The 21,990-nt window shown below is 46.6% G+C and overlaps 2 protein-coding genes and 1 non-coding gene across 3 annotated transcripts in view; 1 reads left to right on the forward strand and 2 right to left on the reverse strand.

Annotated features, from left to right (window-relative positions):
- Positions 1 to 21,990, forward strand: part of TOGARAM2 (TOG array regulator of axonemal microtubules 2) — a 166,559-nt gene that overhangs the window by 91,985 nt on the left and 52,584 nt on the right. The window contains exons 8-9 of the mRNA XM_073628792.1: positions 2,275 to 2,373; positions 3,769 to 3,867. Of these exons, the coding sequence (XP_073484893.1) occupies positions 2,275 to 2,373; positions 3,769 to 3,867 (198 nt within the window). The remainder of the gene's footprint in view (positions 1 to 2,274; positions 2,374 to 3,768; positions 3,868 to 21,990) is intronic.
- TRNAR-CCU (transfer RNA arginine (anticodon CCU)) lies at positions 8,479 to 8,551 on the reverse strand. Its single transcript has one exon. It is a non-coding gene; the product is annotated as a tRNA-Arg (tRNA).
- LOC141141630 (protein kinase C theta type-like) lies at positions 9,615 to 12,784 on the reverse strand. Its single transcript, XM_073629186.1, has 4 exons — positions 12,624 to 12,784; positions 10,955 to 11,149; positions 10,254 to 10,382; positions 9,615 to 9,824 (listed from the first exon to the last, which is right to left on the reverse strand). Exons 2-4 carry the CDS (start codon positions 11,081 to 11,083, stop codon positions 9,615 to 9,617), a joined length of 468 nt encoding a protein of 155 aa, XP_073485287.1. The 5' UTR covers positions 11,084 to 11,149; positions 12,624 to 12,784.

The following is a 21,990-nucleotide window of genomic DNA, read 5'->3' on the forward strand; positions in this document are numbered from 1 at the left end:
GGGAGGGGGGTATTATATTGGGAGTATAATTTGGAGGTGATGGGGGGAGGGGGGTATTTGGTGGTGATGGGGGGAGGGGGGTATTTGGTGGTGATGGGGGAGGGGGGTATTTGGAGGTGATGGGGGGAGGGGGGTATTTGGTGGTGATGGGGGGAGGGGGTATTTGGTGGTGATGGGGGGAGGGGGGTATTTGGTGGTGATGGGGGAGGGGGGTATTTGGTGGTGATGGGGGAGGGGGGTATTTGGGGGTGATGGGGGAGGGGGGTATTTGATGGGGGAGTGGGGTATTTGGTGGTGATGGGGGGAGGGGGGGTATTTGGAGGTGATGGGGGGAGGGGGGTATTTGGAGGTGATGGGGGAGGGGGGTATTTGGAGATGATGGGGGGAGGGGGGTATTTGGTGTATTATCCGGGTCCCAGTGATGTCGGTACAGATATGGGGGGGAGGGGTCCCCGGTGATGATATTGGGGTGTATGAAGGTTCCGGTGATGGGGGTGGCCTGTGCCCGGAGCTCCTCCCCCTCTCCCCGGTTTGTTATGTTGTACGATGAGGTCCGGTGTCTGCGGACGAGTGCGGGGTGTACAAAGATGGCCGCGATGTGACGTCACTTCCGTTGCACTTTCTGAACTGATAAACAGTGCGGCGACCCGTCAAAATTGGAAGCGGAAGTGACGTTTAGTCGCCGCCATCTTTCTACACCCCGCACTCGCCCACAGTAAGAATACACTGAGAAGGGGAAAGCGGACATCTTGTTCCACCCACCGGAGTTTTGCATTTTACAATTATGTTTAATTGTAATCTGAGGTTATAAAATCGGACGGAGTTCTGTGTTATGTATTTTACGACATAACTTCAGATTACAGTTAAAAATAATTGTAAAATGCAAAACTCCGGTGGGTGTAACAAGATGTCCGCTTTCTCCTTCCCATTCTATCCTTAGTGTGGGCGAGTACGGGGTGTAGCAAGATGGCGGTGACGTAACGTCATTTCCTTTACACATTCCGACGGGTCACCATGGAGACGGGGTACAGGCCGCCCGGAGATGCTGGGAGTTGTAGTCCGCTCTGTACTCGGCTGTGCGGGACATATCCGGTGATCGGTTGCTCGGGGGGCTCAGTGTGACCCTCTCAGGCTTTATGCTGTGTGTGGGGGGGTCATGGTGGTCCTCATCCCATATAATCCCCTCCCCCCATTCCTGTGTATTGGAAGGAGCGGAGAGACTCTGCCGGGTGTTTATCACCATCTGTGACCCCCTAAAGAGAATCCACCTCACTTCCTGTCCCGGGGACACCTCCATCCATACAGAACAATACAACTATAGAACAGACCGAGGGTCTCCATCAGGTTCTATTATTATGAGGGTCTCCATCAGGTTCTATTATTATGAGGGTCTCCATCAGGTTCTATTATTATGAGGGTCTCTATCAGGTTCTATTATTATGAGGGTCTCCATCAGGCTCTATTATTATGAGGGTCTCTATCAGATTCTATTATTATGAGGGTCTCCATCAGGTTCAATTATTATGAGGGTCTCTATCAGGTTCTATTATTATGAGGGTCTCCATCAGGTTCTATTATTATGAGGGTCTCTATCAGGTTCTATTATTATGAGGGTCTCCATCAGGTTCTATTATTATGAGGGTCTCTGCCGGGTTCTGTTATTATGAGGGTCTCCATCAGGTTCTGTTATTATGAGGGAAATAAGAGATGACAGGTCCTCTTCATGGAGACATCTGGGGGGTCTATAAGACCCCCAAATCTCTCCTCTATCTTGGAAAACATGAGATAAAATAAAGACATTGATTTCATGTTTTCCAAAAAAAAAAATGTCAGTGTTTACATCTGCCAGAACTGGAAGTGACGTCATGGCGTCGCTTCCGGCATCCCAGAACCATAGAGATGCTTGGGGACCATCTGGTCCATGGCCCGCTCTATGGTAACCCAGTAGCACCGCCAGATTATATGGAGAGCTGGAAAAGGTGCCATCAGGAGGGGGGAGGGGGGAACGTCCTCTCCTGGTGCCTGTAAAAGACACTTTCAGCAGCTAATCAGCCACTAGGATGGCTTTTACAACACAGGAAGTCGCGTTCTGAAAAAGTAAATCTCGGGATAAAGCCTATAGCTCCACCCATCATCCCGGTATGACCACTGAAAGTCCAGGACATCCACCCGTCAGGAAGGGGTTAAAGAGGAACTCCTCCCTTATTATAAATAAGACAACAAAGGCCTCTGGAGACGTGATTAGTAATTGTTTTTTTTTCTTTTTCTCTATAGTCGTATCACAGCGGCCATTTTTACTCCTGGAACATGTGACAGGAAGTACCCAGGAAGAATCCATGAGGCGGGGGGACAACACTCGGAATACCAGTAATTGTAAGTGAAAGGAAACAATGTTTCATATTAAAATGTGGAGCTGGAGGGGGGAGGAGCTCCGAGCTCCTTCAGAAAAAAAATAAAAGTCGGCAGCTACAAATCCTCTACAAATACCAGGGATGGACTGGCCTTCGGGACCACCGAGAGTTTCCCGGTGGGCCGATTGCTCAGTGGGCCGGTTTCAGTGGCCGCTTATTGCATTGGAGGTCCGCAGCGATCTACCCGTCAATCACCGACAGTGCTATGTGCCCTGATGTGCTATGGTCTAGGGTCTCTATCAGGTTCTATTATTATGAGGGTCTCCATCATGTTCTTTTATTATGAGGGTCTCCGTTGGGTTCTCTTATTATGAGGGTCTCCATCATGTTCTATTATTATGAGGGTCTCCATCATGTTCTATTATTATGAGGGTCTCCATCAGGTTCTATTATTATGAGGGTCTCCATCAGATTCTATTATTATGAGGGTCTCTGCCGGGTTCTGTTATTATAAGGGTCTCCGTTGGGTTCTATTATTATGAGGGTCTCTATCAGGTTCTATTATTATGAGGGTCTCCATCAGGTTCTATTATTATGAGGGTCTCTATCAGGTTCTATTATTATGAGGGTCTCCATCAGGTTCTATTATTATGAGGGTCTCTGCCGGGTTCTGTTATTATAAGGGTCTTCGTTGGGTTCTATTATTATGAGGGTCTCTATCAGGTTCTATTATTATGAGGGTCTCCATCAGGTTCTATTATTATGAGGGTCTCTATCAGGTTCTATTATTATGAGGGTCTCCATCAGGTTCTATTATTATGAGGGAAATAAGAGATGACAGGTCCTCTTTATGGAGACATCTGGGGGGGTCTATAAGACCCCAATCTCTCCTTCACCTTGGAAAACATGAGAGAAAAAATAAGACATTGATCTCATGTTTTCCACAAAAAAAAATGTCAGTGTTTACATCTGCCAGAACTGGAAGTGACGTCATGGCGTCCCTCCTGGCCTCCCAGAACCATAGAGATGCCTGTGGACCATCTGGTCCATGGCCAGCTCTATGGTAACCAAATGGCAACGCCAGATTATATAAATCGGGCTCCCCGCTTGCATTGGAGAGCTCGAAAAGGTGCCATCAGGAGGGGGGGGGACGTCCTCTCCTGGTGCCTGTAAAAGACATCCAGCAGCTAATCAGCCACTAGGATGGCTTTTACAACACAGGAAGTCACGTTCTGAAAAAGTAAATCCTGGGATGATGCCTGTAGCTCCTCCCATCATCCCGGTATGACCACTGAAAGTCCAGGACATCCACCCGTCAGAAAGGAGTTAAAGAGGAACTCCTCCCTTATTATAAATAATACAACAAAGGCCTCTGGAGACGTTATTAGTAATTGTTTTTTTTTCTTTTTCTCTATAGTCGTATCACAGCGGCCATTTTTACTCCTGGAACATGTGACAGGAAGTACCTCGGAAGAATCCATGAGGTGGGGGGACAACACTCGGAATACCAGTAATTGTAAGTAAAAGGAAACAATGTGTCATATTAAAATGTGGAGCTATAGGGGGGGAGGAGCTCCGAGCTCCTTCAGAAAAAATTCAAAGTCAGCAGCTACAAATCCTCTACAAATACCAGGGATGGACTGGCCATCGGGTCTACCGGGAGTTTCCCGGTGGGCCGATTGCTCAGTGGGCTGTTTTCAGCGGCCGCCTATTGCACCGGAGGTCCGCAGCGATCTACCTGTCAATCGCCGACAGCTAGCGCCTGACGTGTAGATCAAGATTTAGCCAGCATGCAGAGTAGCGCAGGAAGCGTCTGTGATAGGTTCTCTCTCATGTCGCACTGCTCCCCGGCGGCCCCTCCTCTCTTCTCGTCCATCCCAGATGATGTCACAAGCAAATGGGGATGGACGAGAAGAGAGGAGGGGCCGCCGGGGAGCAGTGCGACATGAGAGAGAACCTATCACAGACGCTTCCTGTGCTACTCTGCATGCTGGCTAGTAAACAATGTGCCCCATAATGTGCCATGTGCCCTGATGTTCCCCATAATGTGCCATGTGCCCCATAATGTGCCCTGATGTGCCCCCATGTGCTATGTGCCCCGATGTTCTCTGATGTGCCCTGATGTTCCCCATAATGTGCCCTGATGTGCCCCCATGTGCTATGTGCCCCCATGTGCTATGTGCCCCGATGTTCCCTGATGTGCCCTGATGTGCCCCATGCTCTAATGTGCTATGAACCCTGATGTGCCCTGATGTGTTGTGCCCTGGGCCGGTCTGGATGAAGTCCAGGGCCACATTTTTGTTCCAGTCCAGCCCTGACAAATATCGCAGTTGATGACTTTTAACCCCTTTCATGCCTGAGCCTATTTCTGACATTTTTTGCTTACAAGTTAAAATCTGTATTTTTTTTCTACAAGCTTACTTAGAACCACCAAACATTATATATATATTTATATATTTGTAGCAGAAACCCTAGAAAATAAAATGGCGATCACTGCAATATTTTATGTCACATGGTATTTGCGCAGCGGTCTTTCAAATGTACTTTTTTTGGGGGGGGGGGAAGACAATTGTGCGGATTTAAAAAAACTAAACAGTAAAGTCAGCCCAATTTTTTTGTATAATGTGAAAGATGATGTTATGCCGAGTAAATAGATACCTAACATGTCACGCTTTGAAATTGCGCACACTTGTGGAATGGCGACAAACTACGGTACGTAAAAATCTCCATAGGCAACACTTTTTTAGCATTACAGAGGAGGTCTAGGGCTAGAATTATTGCTCTCACTCTGACAATCGCGGCGATCCCTCACATGTGTGGTTTGAACATCGTTTACATTTGTGGGCGCGACTTACGTATGCGTTTTCTTTGCTGCCTGAGCGCGCAGGGACGGGGGCGCTTTAAAAAAAAAAATTTTTTTTCTTATTTATTTTATCTTTATTTTTTTACACTGTCCCTTTGAAAAAATAAATAAAATCTGATCACTTTTATTGCTGTCACAAGTAATGTAAATCTCCCCTGTGACAGTAATAGGTGGTGACAGGTCCTCTTTATGGAGGGATCGGGGGAGGGGATCTAAAAGACCCCAATTCCCTCCTTTGCACTTAAAAGTATTCAGATCGCCAAAAAGGCAATTCTGAATGCTGTCATTTTTTTAAATCGGCGCCATTGGCGGCTGAGTAAACCGGAAGTGATGTCACTTCCGGGATTTTACATCGGAGACTCGATCAGAGCCGAATCCGGCTTCATTCAGATCTCAGCCTAGCCGAATGGTGGTTCGGGTCTCCCGGTGGGATTAGGGTGACCACATTTCCAAACTGCCATTTAGGGACACCCCTCCCCCCTTCCTAAAAAACACCTTGTGCTGTAACGAATCACGGCACAGCTGGGGCGGCGGGTGCGCGATTTACCCAGAAGCACCGATCACACCCCTCAAAAATGGCCGCCGCATCGCCACTTTACTCACCGACAGTACTTGTCCTGGCCGGCCGAGACCCGCTTTACCTTCTTCCAATGCTGCCTCTACAGCGATTACACGCAAGAGGCGGGATTTATGATTTCTCCAATCACAAGCAGGGGGTGGGGATTGTGCCTCTCCAGACATTCCCAGCCAGGACAAGTACTGAGTAAAGCGGCGATGTGGCGCCTTTTTTTGGGGGGGCATCAGATCAGCCCTGGTGGTGGGGGGGCTGTGTCAGTTTCATTCCGGGGCACTGTATTGTCCTGGAATGAAGGTGCCCGGAACAGACCTGCAAAATGCGGGACTGTCCCGGGACACCCAGGACTTGTGGTCACCCTAGACGGGAGGCCCGGAAAGAGCGGCGGAAGGCGGGGAGAGGGGGGGGGCGTCCCCTCCCGCTCCTTTAGGATAACAGCCGAGCAGCTTTTAGCCACATTGGTTGTTAGCACTAAAAAGCAGATCGCCCACTCTAAAAAAATAATAGTACCGGGGTGATGCCCGCAGCTGCATATCACCCTCTGGTATATAACCCCTTCATACCATGAATGTAAATTTGTGTATGGTTGGCGTGAAGGGGTTAATGTTTCTGGTCACTTTCCTGTCCAGGGATCCCGCGGTGCCCTCACCCGAGCAGGTGCTGGCGCCGCCATTATGACTAAGGGAAACCTGCAGGAAAGCCTTGTGGCCTCACAGCCGGTTTGCTACTGAACATGCGTGGAGCGCGCTGCACTCTGTGAATGGGCCGGCTTTGGAGAAAGTAGGAGGGGGGGCCGGACTTCCGGCTCAGTTCACTGCGGCGAAACCAGGTGTCCCCTCCCCCCACCGCAAAAGGTGCCAAATGTGGCAACAGAGAGGAGGAGGAGTCAGACGAGTGAAACTCCCCCCCCTTTGGGTGGATCTCGGCTTTTATGCTGGGTGCACACGGATGCCATGCAGGAAACTCACAGGGATCGCTGTGTTTCCCGCATAGAAATCGCATTGTGTTCATTCGATCTGCTGCGAGTGCCAATTAAAAGTTAACGACACCCCAAAAGCAGTGCTGTATGAGCCGTATGAAACGATCGCACTGCACAGAATCGCATGTGATTTGCACAGGGATGTGGTGCGATTTTCTGTGACGCATCTCATCAGTGTGAACCCAGCCTAAAGCCGAACGAAACCCGTCCACTTAACTTTCCGAAATCGGCTACATTCAGGGCTGGTTCAACCCGGGATCGGACGGGAGCACGAGCCGCATTCCTGTGCGATTCCCGCGCACTCCACATACCGTGCGATTTTTGAGATTGAAATCGTGTGAGAATGCGGAAAAAGTGGCACATGCATACTTTAAAAAAAAAAAATGTGCTGCGCACAAACCGCATTGGCATCACGGTGCCCGCCATGTCACCGGACTCGCCTTTCCTGCACCGCGTTCTGGTATAAGGCACGCTGTGATTGATGACTGCCACAGTTGCTTGTGCTCTCAATCAAACTGTGAGGGTCGGTTCACACATGGGCAACACGACTTTAGGGCGACTTTGTACCGCGACTTCAGCGCGGCTTCAGCGCGACTTTAGCGCGACTTCAGCGCGACTTCGGCAAATTACGAGGCGACTTGAAGTCGCCTCCATGACAGGCGACTTCGCCTGTGGCCAATCACCTCTCTGGGAGGGAGGGGGGGAGGGAGGGGTTTTCCCTGCAAAGTCGCTCGACTTTACAGAGAGATCCGACTTGGAGGTGACTTCCATTGATTTCTATGGTACAGGTCGCCTACCAAGTCGGATCAAAGTAGTACAGGGAGTACGCTCTGAAGTCGGAGCGACTTCAGTAGTGTCTATTAAGACACTAGCGTTAACTCCCATTGAAAGTATTTCTGGGGCGACTTGGGGCGACTTGAGGGCGTACAAGTCGGATCCCAAGTCGCCCCAGTGTGAACCGACCCTGAAGCTATCAAATTCCTGGTGGTCATCTCCATGGCATCTGCAGATCAGTTAGAAGCGAAGATGGCATCATGGTGCCCGCAATGGTGCCCGCTTCCTTGGCGGGAGGGGATGAAAGGGTTTCGTTTTCTTTTTTTGTTTTTTTTTTCTTCTTATTATTATTAGAATGTTTGATTTTGTTTTGTTATTTGTAGATATTTCACATTTCAAATCAGCAAAATGGGGACCTTCCGGATGTTAGGTGGGTGGTCATAATGTTATGGCTGATCGATGAATACCATCGATTGTAGATTCTATAATTCTCCTATAGAATAAATAATACACACCGATTATTTCCACCAAAGAAATGGAGCCGAATACATTTTACACCAAATTTATAAAGAAATATTATTTATTTGCAAAATTTTATAACAGAAACGAAGAAAAAACCTTTTTTTTCTGAAGTTTTCAGTCTTATTTAGTTTATTTAGCAAAAAACAAAACAAACCCCCCCCCCCCCCCTCAGTGGTGATTAAATACGATCAAAAGAAAGATCTATTTGTGTGATAAAAATGTCCTCTGTGTACAGTGTTGTATGACCGCGTAATTGTCATTCAAAGTGCGACAGCGATGAAAGCTGAAAATTGGCCTGGGCAGGAAGGGGGTAAAGGTGTCCTGTATTGAAGGGGTTAATGAAGTTCTACTTTAAGGTAAACTGTGATGGAGTGTCAGCTCTCTGTCTGTATCATGTGATCAGAAAAGTATACAGCACCCCAGGTGGGACTCGAACCCACAATCCCTGGCTTAGGAGGCCAGTGCCTTATCCATTAGGCCACCGGGGCTTTGCTTCTTCTAATTTCTTCATTTTTGTGTCTTTTTTTGTTTTTGTGTTTTGTGTTATGTGTTTTCTTTGTTGTGTCTATGTTTTTTTTTTGTTTTGTTTTTTTTTTGTTTTGTTTTTTTTTGTTTTTTGTCTGTTTTGTTTTTTGTCTTTGTTTTTTGTTTTAAATGTACACTATTTATTTATTATTGTACATTTTTTTTTATTGTAAATAAATCAATAGAAGGAAGTGATTCTAAGGCCTTGATAATCAGAGATCGGTCACTGTTCTCCTCTGGCTCCCCATAGGTGGGGCCTTTTTCGGACCCCTAAACCTTACGATGATTCAGAGGAAGGCGAAAAGCCCCCTCCTTGGTCAGATTGTCTCCAAAGAGGGGGAAAAAATTCCTTCCTGACCCCCGAAGGCGATCGGATTGTCCCTGAATCATCAGTCTAGGGTGCCCCGTTCATCTCCCTGTACGATGCTCAGATATCTGACATGTGTGCGGGTGTGGGTGCACGCCCCCGAATGCAGACAGTGTGCATCCATGTACCTACACCCGCACACATGTCAGATTGGGAGAAGCTTCTGTGTCTGTGAAGGGGGGTGTTTTTGAAATGGGGATGCACAGGTGGTCCACTCCTCCCGGTGCAGGCAGTCCCATTGATGGCTAATGGGACGCAGGAGGTGAATGGACACAGACGCTGATCCTGATCTTACATGTGTGCGGGTGTGGGTGCACGCCCCCGAATGCAGACAGTGTGCATCCATGTACCTACACCCCCACACATGTCAGATTGGGAGAAGCTTCTGTGTTTGTGAAGGGGGGTGTTTTTGAAATGGGGATGCACAGGTGGTCCACTCCTCCCGGTGCAGGCAGTCCCATTGATGGCTAATGGGACGCAGGAGGTGAATGGACACAGACGCTGATCCTGATCTTACATGTGTGCGGGTGTGGGTGCACGGCCCCGGATACAGACAGTGTGCATCCATGTACCTACACCCGCACACATGTCAGATTGGGAGAAGCGTCTGTGTCTGTGAAGGGGGTGTTTTCCCACAACTTCCCAGATGGTTGTTGGTTCTACTGCATTATACATGCCAAGGCCTTAGTGAACCAACGCTGCCTCTGTGGTGGTGGAGGGGCGGCCAGTAACTGCCGCCTCATGCTCTCTCTCATGTAGGAGAAGCCTTTGAAGTTCTTCCGGTCCTTTTTTTTTATTGGACGATCCTTGTCTACTTTGGTCATGAATTCTTCCATCTTCATTCTTCTATCGATCGGTGTCTTATTCATCTGGAAAAAAGAAAAAGACATTGAGAGATTCTGATTGATACAGAAAATGGTAACAAAGCATGGTGACCCCCTCCCCCCCCAACTCTGATGTTCTGCGGATTACCCCAAGATGGTTCCTTCAAGCCCAGCTCCCTCTAGTGGTGAGAAGAAGCGTTGCACTTCATCAACACACCGTTGAACTATATCTAGACCAGGGATCTTCCAAACTACGGCCCTCCAGCTGTTGCGGAATTACACGTCCCATGAGGCATTGTAAAACTCTCAGACATGACCAGGCATGATGGGAATTGTAGTTCCTGAACAACTGAAGGGCCGTAGTTTGGAGACCACCCTGATCTAGACCATGTGTGTCAAACAGAAGGCTTGTGGGCCAAATCTGACCCATCAGGGATCACCGAGTAAATAAAGCAGGATGATTGGTATACTTACTGATCCCGATGCCAATGGCGAGGTGGCCTTTCCTTTCTCTAAGTCGGTCCAGTCGATCCCCTCGAAATATTTATGGCGTCTGATGTCCCTTACAAGTTCTGTTCGCTTTTCTTGGTCCTTACATAGGAGCTGTAGAGAAGAATGAAATATAATAAGAAACAATGCAAGAACAATAACAATATGTGGACAACAGAACCCACTATTTTATTATTTGATTCTGACAGCGACATATTTCAGCTTCTGCAGCTGTGGTCCTGATTGGATCGGGGCGTAGCATGGTACCTTATTTGTGTCATCTTAGCTCATTAAAGTTTTTAAAGGAGAAGTAAAAAAAAATAAATAAAGATATTTTGTAATTGTTATGAAAGTGATTGTAAAGGCAGAAGGTGCAGAAGCCCCTCCCCCTCCCTCGGCCCCCTAATACTTATCTGAGCCCCATCTCTATCCAGCGATGTCCACGAGTGTCTCAGCCATCCGGGACTCTCCCTCCTGATTGGCTGAGACACAGCAGCGGCACCATTGGCTCCCACTTCTATCAATCAAAGTGAATTAGCCAATCAGGAGAGAGAGGGGGACGGGCCCGAACTGCAGCTCAGTGTCTGAATGGACAATTAGAGCTGCGGCTCGGCTCGGATGCCCCCCATAGCTGCTGGAACAGATTTGTATCCCTTAAAAGAAGGTAAAGTTCAGTGTATACTCACCCTTGTTAGGAGGTCCTGGAGGTTGCAGTCCGTGGTAACTGGATAATAGGGTTCCTTATTTACTAATGCCCACATGATGTTACGGGCGTTCTCCATGTGAGCATAGAAGGGATGCAGTCCAAAGATCATTTGGTATACGATCAATCCCAAGGCGAAATAGTCCACGGAGGTGAAGTACGGCACGTTGTTAATGACCTGTAGAAACAAAAGGGAGAGAAATAAGGATGAGAACATTCCTGAGCCAGGCAGAGGACAGAGGTGACTCCATGCTGATGTACACTATATTGTCAAAAGTATTGTGACGCCTGCCTATCCACACGCATAAACATTAATGACATCCCAGTCTTAGTCCGGAGGGTTCAATATTGAGTTGGCTCCGCCCTTTGCAGTTATAACAGGTTCAACTCTTCTGGGAAGGCCGTCCACAAGGTTTAGGAGGGTGTCTATGGGAATGTTTGACCATTTTTCCAGAAGAGCATTTGTGAGGTCAGGCACTGATGTTGGACGAGAAGGAAGGCCTGGCTCGCAGTCTCCGCTTTAGTTCATCCCAAAGGTGTTCTATTGGGTTGAGGTCAGGACTGTGTGCAGGCCAGTCAAGTTCCTCCACCCCAAACCCACTTATCCATGTCTTTATGGACCTTGCTTTGTGCACTGGTGGGCAGTCATGCTGGAACATGAAGGGGCCGTCCCCAAACTCCTCCCACAAAGTTGGAAGCATGAAATTGTCCAAAATGTCTTGGTATGCTGACGCCTTAAGAGTTCCCTTCACTGGAACTAAGGGGGTCAAGCCCATCCCCTTAAAAACAACCCCCCACCATAATCCCCCTCGACAAAGTAATTTGGACCAGTACACAAAGCAAGGTCCATAAAGACACGAATGATCAAATTTGGGGTGAAGGAACTTGATTGGACTGGTCCTGACCTCAACCTTTGGGATGAATTGGAGCAGAGACTGCGAGCCGGGCCTTCTCATCCAACATCAGTGCCTGACCTCACAAATGCTCTTCTGGAAGAACGATCAAACGTTCCCATAGACACCCTCCTAAACCTTGTGGACGGCCTTCCCAGAAGAGTTGAAGCTGTTATAGCTGCAAAGGGTGGAGCCAACTCAATATTGAACCCTCCAGACTAAGACTGGGATGTCATTAAAGGTCATGTGCGTGTAAAGGCAGGCGTCACAATACTTTTGACAATATAGTGTATGTGATGTATGAAGCCTCCCAGGAGTCCTAAAATTGTGCTAAGATTCAAAATATAACAAACGAAGGTGAAGCTTGTGAATATTGGAGGTGAGGCATAAAGTATATGCTAAAGGTATACGGACCCCAGTATGTCAATGTTCACAAGCGCTCACCATGGTAAAGAGAAGGAGGAGTAGAGCAGGTGAGCCCTTCCTGAAGCTTTTATCCCATTTGTATGAGTCGGGCCAGACAGATCCCTCCATCTACACCCCGGGCCTCAATGTCCTCCACAAAGAAGCTCCCACACTGCTACAACTCTCAGAACTTCCCCTTTTGTTGGATGTAGTTGTGGCCTGGAGACCCGCCGAAAGTAACCGGGACCCCAGTGGAGGAATTCTCCATTTAATGAAAGGGGAGCCCCTTTATGGCCTTTCTGTATCCCATAATAATTACAATTAAGTCTAATATCAGAATATCATAAAACTTACTTCTGGGGCAAGGTATGCCGGTGTACCCACACGTCCTCTGATCCTATTGGAACTGGTGACACCAGCCACAGACAAGCCGAAATCGGCAATCTTGATATGTCCTTCACCATCCAGTAGTATGTTCTGCGGCTTGATATCTCTGTAAAGAAAAGAAGTGAACAGTTAGCTCTGCATATCCTACATTATATTAAGAGAGAAAAGATACAAATATACATCTATGCAAAGAAGAATGAAGATTGATGGGTGGACATTGGCTTATTTGATATCCACCTACAGGAAGATCTCTGTTCTGGGGTTCACAGCTCCGCCCACCTGCTATATTCACCATGAGGAGCTCTCACTCCTCTTGCTGGATTTTGTATAAATCCTACATTAAGCAGAATATGGCATGAACAGGGAGACTTCTGCAGTAAAGGAAGGAGACTTTATGAGAGGCAAAACAACTGGAAACTCATGGAACTGGTGGAAAGTCTTCCTGATTCACCAAAAAAATACCAGAAGCCGAGGGGTGATTGCACCCAACATTACCTACCCATAACTACAAGAACAATTATGGTGGAGTGACCCATTAAAGCAGAATTTGGGGGGAAAAAGAAAATACCCATGTGATAGGCCTCCCCCACACTGCAATGGTTTATGCCTTGGGTACCAATAAAAGGGAGGTTTATTCACCTAATCCCCACTCTCACAGTCCAATCCCCACAGCCTCAGGGTGAAAAGGGCGGCCGGGAAGGAGGTCAGCAGAAGTCTTTGCTATTGGTCCCCTAGGCATAAATAATCATGTAACCCTTATAGTGAGGTGGGAGCCCCTCTACAAGGGAGGGTTTTTCTTTTCCCCGGGGTTCACATTTAAATTTCGCATTATTAATCAGCTGATCCAATCCTTACCTGTGGACGATCTGACGAGCGTGCAGGAATTGCAGTCCACATATTATTTCCGCAGTGATGAATCTGATGGAGAAAGAAAGATATGAATTGGCATTCAAAACCATCACAGACCAAAAAAAAGGTAAAAGTACAGAGGGGTATGGATGGAAGGGCTAGGGATGGACGGGTTATGGATGGAGAGAGTATGGATGGACGGGGTATAGATGGAGGTGGACAGGTTATGGATGGACAGGTTATGGATAGACGAGTTATGCATGGACGGGGTATGGATGGACAGGTTATGGATGGATGGGCTATGGATGGAGGTGGACGGGGTATGGATGGACAGGTTATGGATGGACGGGTTATGCATGGACAGGTTATGGATGAACGGGGTATGGATGGAGTGTTATGGATGGAGTGTTATGGATGGACAGGTTATGGATGAACGGGGTATGGATGGAGTGTTATGGATGGACAGGTTATGGATGGACGGGTTATGGATGGACGGGTTATGGATGGACAGGTTATGGATGGACAGGGTATGGATGGACGGGTTATGGATGGACAGGTTATGGATGGACGGGGTATGGATGGGCGGGGTATGGATGGACCGGTTATGCATGGACTGGTTATGAATGGACGGGGTAAAAATGGAGTGTTATGGATGGACGGGCTTTGGATGGAGGTGGACGGGGTATGGATGGACAGGTTATGGATGGACGGGTTATGCATGGACGGGTTATGGATGAACGGGGTATGGATGGAGTGTTATGGATGGACAGGTTATGGATGGACAGGTTATGGATGGAAGGGTTATGGATGGACAGGTTATGGATGGACGGGTTATGGATGGACGGGTTATGGATGGACGGGTTATGGATGAATGGGGTATGGATGGAGTGTTATGGATGGACAGGTTATGGATGGACAGGTTATGGATGGAAGGGTTATGGATGGACAGGTTATGGATGGACGGGGTATGGATGGAGTGTTATGGATGGGCGGGGTATGGATGGACCGGTTATGCATGGACTGGTTATGAATGGACGGGGTAAAAATGGAGTGTTATGGATGGACGGGGTATGGAAGTAAGGATATGGATGGACATGGTATGGATGGACTGGGTATGGATGGACGTTGTATGGATGGACAGGGTATGTATGGACGGGATATGGATGGACATGGTATGGATGGACGGGGTATGGATGGACAGGGTGTGGATGGACAGGGTATGGATGGACGGGATATGGATGGACAGGGTATGGATGGACAGGGTGTGGATGGACAGGGTATGGATGGACGGGATATGGATGGACAGGGTATGGATGGACAGGGTGTGGATGGACGGGATATGGATGGACGGGATATGTATGAACGGGATATGGATGGACAGGGTATGGATGGACTGGGTATGGATGGACTGGGTATGGATGGACTGGGTATGGATGGACGGGGTATGGATGGATGGGATATGGATGGACGGGATATGGATGGACAGGGTATGTATGGACAGGGTATGTATGGACGGGATATGGATGGACAGGGTATGGATGGACGTTGTATGGATGGACGGGGTATGGATGGATGGGATATGGATGGACGGGATATGGATGGACAGGGTATGTATGGACAGGGTATGTATGGACAGGGTATGTATGGACAGGGTATGGATGGACAGGGTATGGATGGACGGGATATGGATGGACGGGGTATGGATGGACGGGGTATGGATGGACAGGGTATGGATGGACGGGGTATGGATGGACGGGATATGGATGGACGGGGTGTGGATGGACAGGGTGTGGATGGACGGGGTATGTATGAACGGGGTATGGATGGACGGGGTATGGATGGACGGGATATGGATGGACGGGATATGGATGGACAGGGTATGGATGGACGGGGTATGGATGGACAGGGTATGGATGGACGGGGTATGGATGGACGGGATATGGATGGACGGGGTATGGATGGACAGGGTGTGGATGGACGGGGTATGGATGGACAGGGTATGGATGGACGGGATATGGATGGACGGGGTATGGATGGACAGGATGTGGATGGACGGGGTGTGGATGGACATGGTATGGATGGACGTTGTATGGATGGACGGGGTATGGATGGACGGGGTATGGATGGACGGGGTATGGATGGACGGGGTATGGATGGACGGGATATGGATGGACAGGGTATGGATGGACGGGATATGGATGGACGGGGTATGGATGGACGGGATATGGATGGACATGGTATGGATGAACGGGATATGGATGGACGGGGTATGGATGGACAGGGTATGGATGGACGGGATATGGATGGACATGGTATGGATGGACGGGATATGGATGGACGGGGTATGGATGGACGGGGTATGGATGGACAGGGTATGGATGAACGGGATATGGATGGACAGGGTATGGATGAACGGGATATGGATGGACAGGGTATGGATGGACGGGATGTGGATGGACGGGGTGTGGATGGACAGGGTATGGATGGACGGGATATGGATGGACATGGTATGGATGAACGGGATATGGATGGACGGGGTATGGATGAACGGGATATGGATGGACGGGATATGTATGGACAGGGTATGGATGGACGGGATATGGATGGACATGGTATGGATGAACGGGATATGGATGGACGGGGTATGGATGGATGGGGTATGGATGGACAGGGTATGGATGGACGGGATATGGATGGACATGGTATGGATGAACGGGATATGGATGGACGGGGTATGGATGGATGGGGTATGGATGGACAGGGTATGGATGGACGGGATATGGATGGACATGGTATGGATGAACGGGATATGGATGGACGGGGTATGGATGGATGGGGTATGGATGGACAGGGTATGGATGGACGGGATATGGATGGACAGGGTATGGATGGACGGGGTATGGATGGACAGGGTATGGATGGACGGGATATGGATGGACGGGGTATGGATGGACGGGGTATGGATGGACGGGGTATGGATGGACAGGGTATGGATGGACGGGATATGGATGGACAGGGTATGGATGGACGGGATATGGATGGACATGGTATGGATGAACGGGATATGGATGGACGGGGTATGGATGGACGGGGTATGGATGGACGGGGCCTGGCTATGTCACTGCCTGTGGTCAGCCATCATCAGACTTACCTTGCGATGTTCTCTTCGTTTACCCATATTTTTGTAATCAATCTCGAAAGATCGCCTCCACTCAGGAATTCCATGACAAAGACCAGATGATTCTGTATGAAAAGAAGAGGTAGAGGTTACATTATAGACATCTCTGATTTCACGTTGTTGAAGAATGTACAGAGTTATGCACACAAGTTAGGAAAACCAAACAGAGAAATGACGTAGGCCACCATGGCTGGACTATCCTGATCTCAATACTAGTTTTGTGTGGCTGTTAGGGTGATCCAGTCATTTCAGTACTTTTGGCCACCATTCTGGAAGTCTCGTGTAGATGAGCAGACCTGACTTCTCCAGTCATCCTAGCTGCAGGATGGTTCTGACTCAGTGACTCAAAGCTTTGAGGTCAGAGGCAGCCAGGCAACTAGCATTTTCAAAAATAGGTCAGCAATGGGGGCCTCTCAGTAAACGGTTTCTATAAAGGAAACCTCTACTCTGTACAGTTTACTTCATCAATCTCCAGCCTTGTATGAAGCTCTCTAGAGTTCTGCTCTTATCTATATTGCTTCCCTGACTACAGCCGGAGCCCTCAGAAAAAGCTGGTTTGGGACACAACAGTGGAGCTCCCCTCTGCCTCTCACAATTCAACACTTATTGGCTGAAGGACTAATTTAAAAGAACTAAGACTATCATCAGGGGAAGGGGGGATGCTTAGCCCTGTGTAAGTTTTGACTTCCAAAAAAGTCACCATTTGAATAATTGGTATAGGGATATGCAATTAGTGGACCTCCAGCTGTTGCAGAACTACAAGTCCCATGAGGCATAGCAAGACTCTGACAGCCACAAGCATAACACCCAGAGGCAGAGGCATGATGGGACTTGTAGTTTTGCAACAGCTGGAGGTCCGCTAATTGCATATACCTGGTTTAGGGGGTCTGGATCAGTAGGGGAGCGCAGTACAGGAAAGAGATGAAGAAATGGAAAGATGAAAAGACTTACCTTCGTCTGGAATGATGCAAACAGATTAGTGATGAATCGATTGCCACTGCACGCTTGTAGTATGTTCTTCTCCAGAAGAGCACAACTGAAGTTTTCTTGAAGTAATTTTTTTTTCACTATTTTTATCGCCATCTTCTGTTCCATGGCATAATGAGAGGCCAACACCACCTTCCCGAAGGACCCGTGTCCAAGTACTTCATGGTAAGTAAAGCTTTGTATTGATAGTTCACACGGCTGGTCATTGTCAACAGGACCACCTGATGGTTCTAGTGCTAGTGCTTCATATATTGAAACATAGTCAGATAATGCACTGTGGGATAAAACGTGTGAAGGTAGATTACTCCGTAGTGCACTCTGCTTTGAAGCCCGTTTGCTGGAGGTTTGAGCCAATGGTCCTTCTTCCTCTTTGGAGGTGGTAAATGATGAAAGTTGAGTATTCTCACCCTCACTAGTGGATAGAGTGAGCGGAGTATTCTTGTCCTCAATGTTTGTAACCAGTGGAGTTGCGTCAATCTCACTGGTGATTGGAACCTCTTGAATTTTCTTTTCCTTGGTGTCTGTAGCCAGTAGGGGTTCCTCAGTCTCACTGGAGATTGGAACCTCTTGAATTTTCTTTTCCTCGGCGTCTGTAGCCAGTAGGGGTTCCTCAGTCTCACTGGAGATTGGAACCTCTTGAATTTTCTTTTCCTTGGTGTCTGTAGCCAGTAGGGGTTCCTCAGTCTCACTGGAGATTGGAACCACTGGTATTGTCTTGTCCCCGTTTGTAGCCGGTTGGGTTTCCTCACTCTCAGTAGTGGGTCCATCCCCTGTAGTCGGCTGTATTTTGGTGGTGATGGGGTCATTATTTTCTTCTGGAGAGAGGAAAAAAACCAATTATTTATATTCCTGCTATTATTGGGGTGATATATATATATATATTAATATTATTATTATTGGGGTGATCTATATATATATTATTGGAGTGATCTATATATATATATATATATATATATAGATCACTCCAATAATAATAATATATATAGATCACTCCAATAATCATAATAATATATATATATATCACCCCAATAATTTATTGGGGGATCACAATATCCGACTCTTCCGGCCTTGTGAATGAAGTCTTTAGACAGGAAGGAATGGATGATATTATTATGGGATGGAGATATTACCATAGAAACGTCACATACACAATCCTTCCCATAGGAGGTCCAGTGCAGTCATGTCAGTTATTGTCATGGCGACGCAGCCCCAGCCAGCTGCCTCATTTGCATATAAGGAGTAAACAAGTCCATATAAGGCAGTAGGGGGAGGAGTCCAGTGATGACATCAGGCAGCAGTGGACTCCTGATGTATATATAGATCACTCCAATAATATATATATATATATAAATGGGCAGGAAGGGGGGGAAGTGCCGGTATTGAAGTGGTGAATCTTCAACTGCCATAATGCTGCACATGTGATCCGTTATGACAGCAGCCATTGGATGGTTTGACAGTTTGGTTGAGAGCACAACCAATGTGACAGTTAGCATTCCCGACATGCCAGAAATAGAAATGTTTTTTGAAAGTGTTAAATCGATGGGATTCCTTCCTCTTTAATACAAGTAGAAAGCGTTTTATTTATAAATAACACACAGGCACGAGGATGCAGATTTTTATCTGACAGAGGAAATGATATAAAGATCAGATTGTGGCTTATCGATCACTTTAATATCTCCTTCTGTTCTATAATTCTATGAAAACAAATAATCAATCATTTGATCGATGAGTGTAGGTGACTTATGCAGAGTACTTTTTGTATCTATCACTATCCATAACACTTACCAATTTCGGTGTCTGTATATCGGTGATCTCTTTTGGCTTTACAGCCGACACCGAAACATCCAACAACGGCTCTGAAACAGCCGCGCACAATCCTCTTCATTTTGGGGGGCTTTTTGGTTGGGGTATCTGCAGGCTGGTCACTGATACCTCCTACCATTGCCCCTCCTTTGCTGGCTTTCTCTTTGGTGTTTTTCAGAGAAAGAAGCTGATTACATTTAAATCGGTTCATTATTAGGAATAAAGAAACTCGCTTTAAATGTATGACAATAGAAATCGCAATGAAATTGAATCGAACGAAATCAAATCCAATAAAATCGCAAGAAATATCTCAGGAGAGATAAGTAGAAGCACCTGTTCACTGGTCAGTGATTTCTGAGCTTCTGAGAGCTCACTGACCTACTTCTTTCTATATAGAGACTCAGCCTATGACATCATAGTCAGAGAATCAAGGGACCAATCAGATCGCAGAGTGCAGTCAGGTGACCTTTTTTTTTTTTTTGAAAAATAACTGACGATTTTTCTTAAAGGAGCCACGTCCTTATTTGTGAGCTTTGTGAATTCATATATGGGCGGCACAGTGGTGCAGTGGGTAGCACTCTCGCCTTGCAGTAAGAAGGGTTGCTGGTTCAAATCCCGACCACGACACTACCTGCCTGGAGTTTGCATGTTCTCCCTGTGTCTGCATGGGTTTCCTCCGGGTACTCCGGTTTCCTCCCACACTCCAAAGACATGCTGGTAGGTTAATTGGATCCAGTCTAAATTGTCCCTAGTATAGGTATGAATGTGAGTTAGGGACCTTAGATTGTAAGCTCCTTGAGGGTATAGGGACTGATGTGAATGTATAATATATATATATATATATATATATGTAAACGCTGCGTAAATTGACGGCGCTATATAAGTACCTGAAATAAATAAATAAATATACGGCTCCTAGAAGAACATGTTATTGTGAATGAGATTTAACCCTTACAGTCCCATGGCTGAAATAAAGATCTCTATTCTTATAACATTGTGAATGGAGCCTTAGAAATCCTCCATCAAATCTTTTCTTTTATTTTATCATTATTACACACCAATTATTTCTCCATTTTTAACCCTTTCACTGCCAAATCAAATGTTTTCCCTTTCATTTATGAAACCAATTCCCCTCCCCCTTTTGTTTTTAATCCTTGCACTACAAAATCTTTTTTTTTTTTTTTTTTTAACCCTTTCAGCGCCAAACCAACTTCTTTTCTTTTTTTTATACCCTCCCCTCCCCCCGTTTTTAACCCTTTTACAGACAAAACCAAAATGTGTTTTTTACATTTCTTGCCCAAATGTAAAATTATCACTAAAGGAAAACTTGTTTATGGTTAGTGTTGGATGGAGTGGAGAGGGATTAGAACCCCTGTCAGGTTTTTATTGCTGTCTGCGCCCCCTTTAGGGAGATTCATTCTCTTCAACTGCCAAATTCTTTCAGTTTTTAACCCTTTCACTACCAAACTATATTGTTTATTTGTTTCAACCCTTTAACTGTCAAACCAAGTAACCCCTCCCCCTCCCCTCCCCCTACACACACACACATTTTAACTGCCACTTTCACTGCCAAATCTTTTTTTTTTTTTAATTTCTCCCCCATATGTTACATTATAAATAAAGGAAAATGTGTTTATTGTTGGTGTTAGATGGAGTGGAGAGGGATTAGAACCCCTGTCAGGTTTTTATTGCTGTCTGCGCCCCCTTTAGGGAGGTTCATTCTCTCTATTTACCAACAAAAGTGAAAGAAACATTCCAGATTTTGGGTTGTCACCAGAACAGGAATTAGAGAGGAAATCCTCCAATGGGGACACTAGTTCTGGTGACACCCAGGGATGATGTCACTTTGGGAGGATTTCTCTCACTTCCTGTTGTCTCCTTCCGTTTGTATCCCGGAGATCTCCTCTTTATATTTATCATTATATAGAGAGATTTCAGAATAAATGGCCTTTTTTTATAAGACTTTACATATTAACTAAATTATATATCACTCCTTTTTAGATTAATCGATTAATGACCTTAAACAATAATCAGCCAACTAATCGATTATGAAAATAATCGTTAGTTGCAGCCCTAGTGTGTGTGTATATTATATATATGTGTGTGGGGGGGGAGGTGACATGCATTGTGATATATGTGTGTGTGTGTATATTATATATATGTGTGGGGGGGGTGACATCCGTTGTGATATATGTGTGTGTGTGTATATTATATATATCACAACGCATGTCACCCCCTCCCCCCCACACACATTAGTGATATTTATATATATATCACTAACCAATAGCGAAGCTCGGTGGGAATTTCAGGTGCTGGAAGATCCAGACTCCCAGTATAACAAATACATTTCCTTCTTTGTTGGTGTTCAGAAGATTCCGTATCTGATAAATATTCTTTATCCAAATCATCCCCATTATTATATTATCAAATAATGAGCAAAACTCCTTCCTTCTCCCTCCGATCTCTATCACAGTCTGATTGTGTATGTGACGTTTCTATGGTAATATTTCCATCCCA

Source organism: Aquarana catesbeiana, linkage group LG04, assembly GCF_042186555.1.
Source record: "Aquarana catesbeiana isolate 2022-GZ linkage group LG04, ASM4218655v1, whole genome shotgun sequence".
NCBI lineage: Eukaryota > Metazoa > Chordata > Amphibia > Anura > Ranidae > Aquarana > Aquarana catesbeiana.

Excerpts from the sequence above, each read along its gene's own strand:
- LOC141141630 (XM_073629186.1), bottom strand. The coding sequence starts at position 11,083 with ATGATCTTTGGACTGCATCCCTTCTATGCTCACATGGAGAACGCCCGT. Across the intron at positions 10,383-10,954 it reads TCCAGGACCTCCTAACAAGG|CTCCTATGTAAGGACCAAGA; the intron begins GTGAGTATACAC and ends TCTTCTCTACAG. Across the intron at positions 9,825-10,253 it reads CGCCATTGGCATCGGGATCA|ATGAATAAGACACCGATCGA; the intron begins GTAAGTATACCA and ends TCTTTTTTCCAG.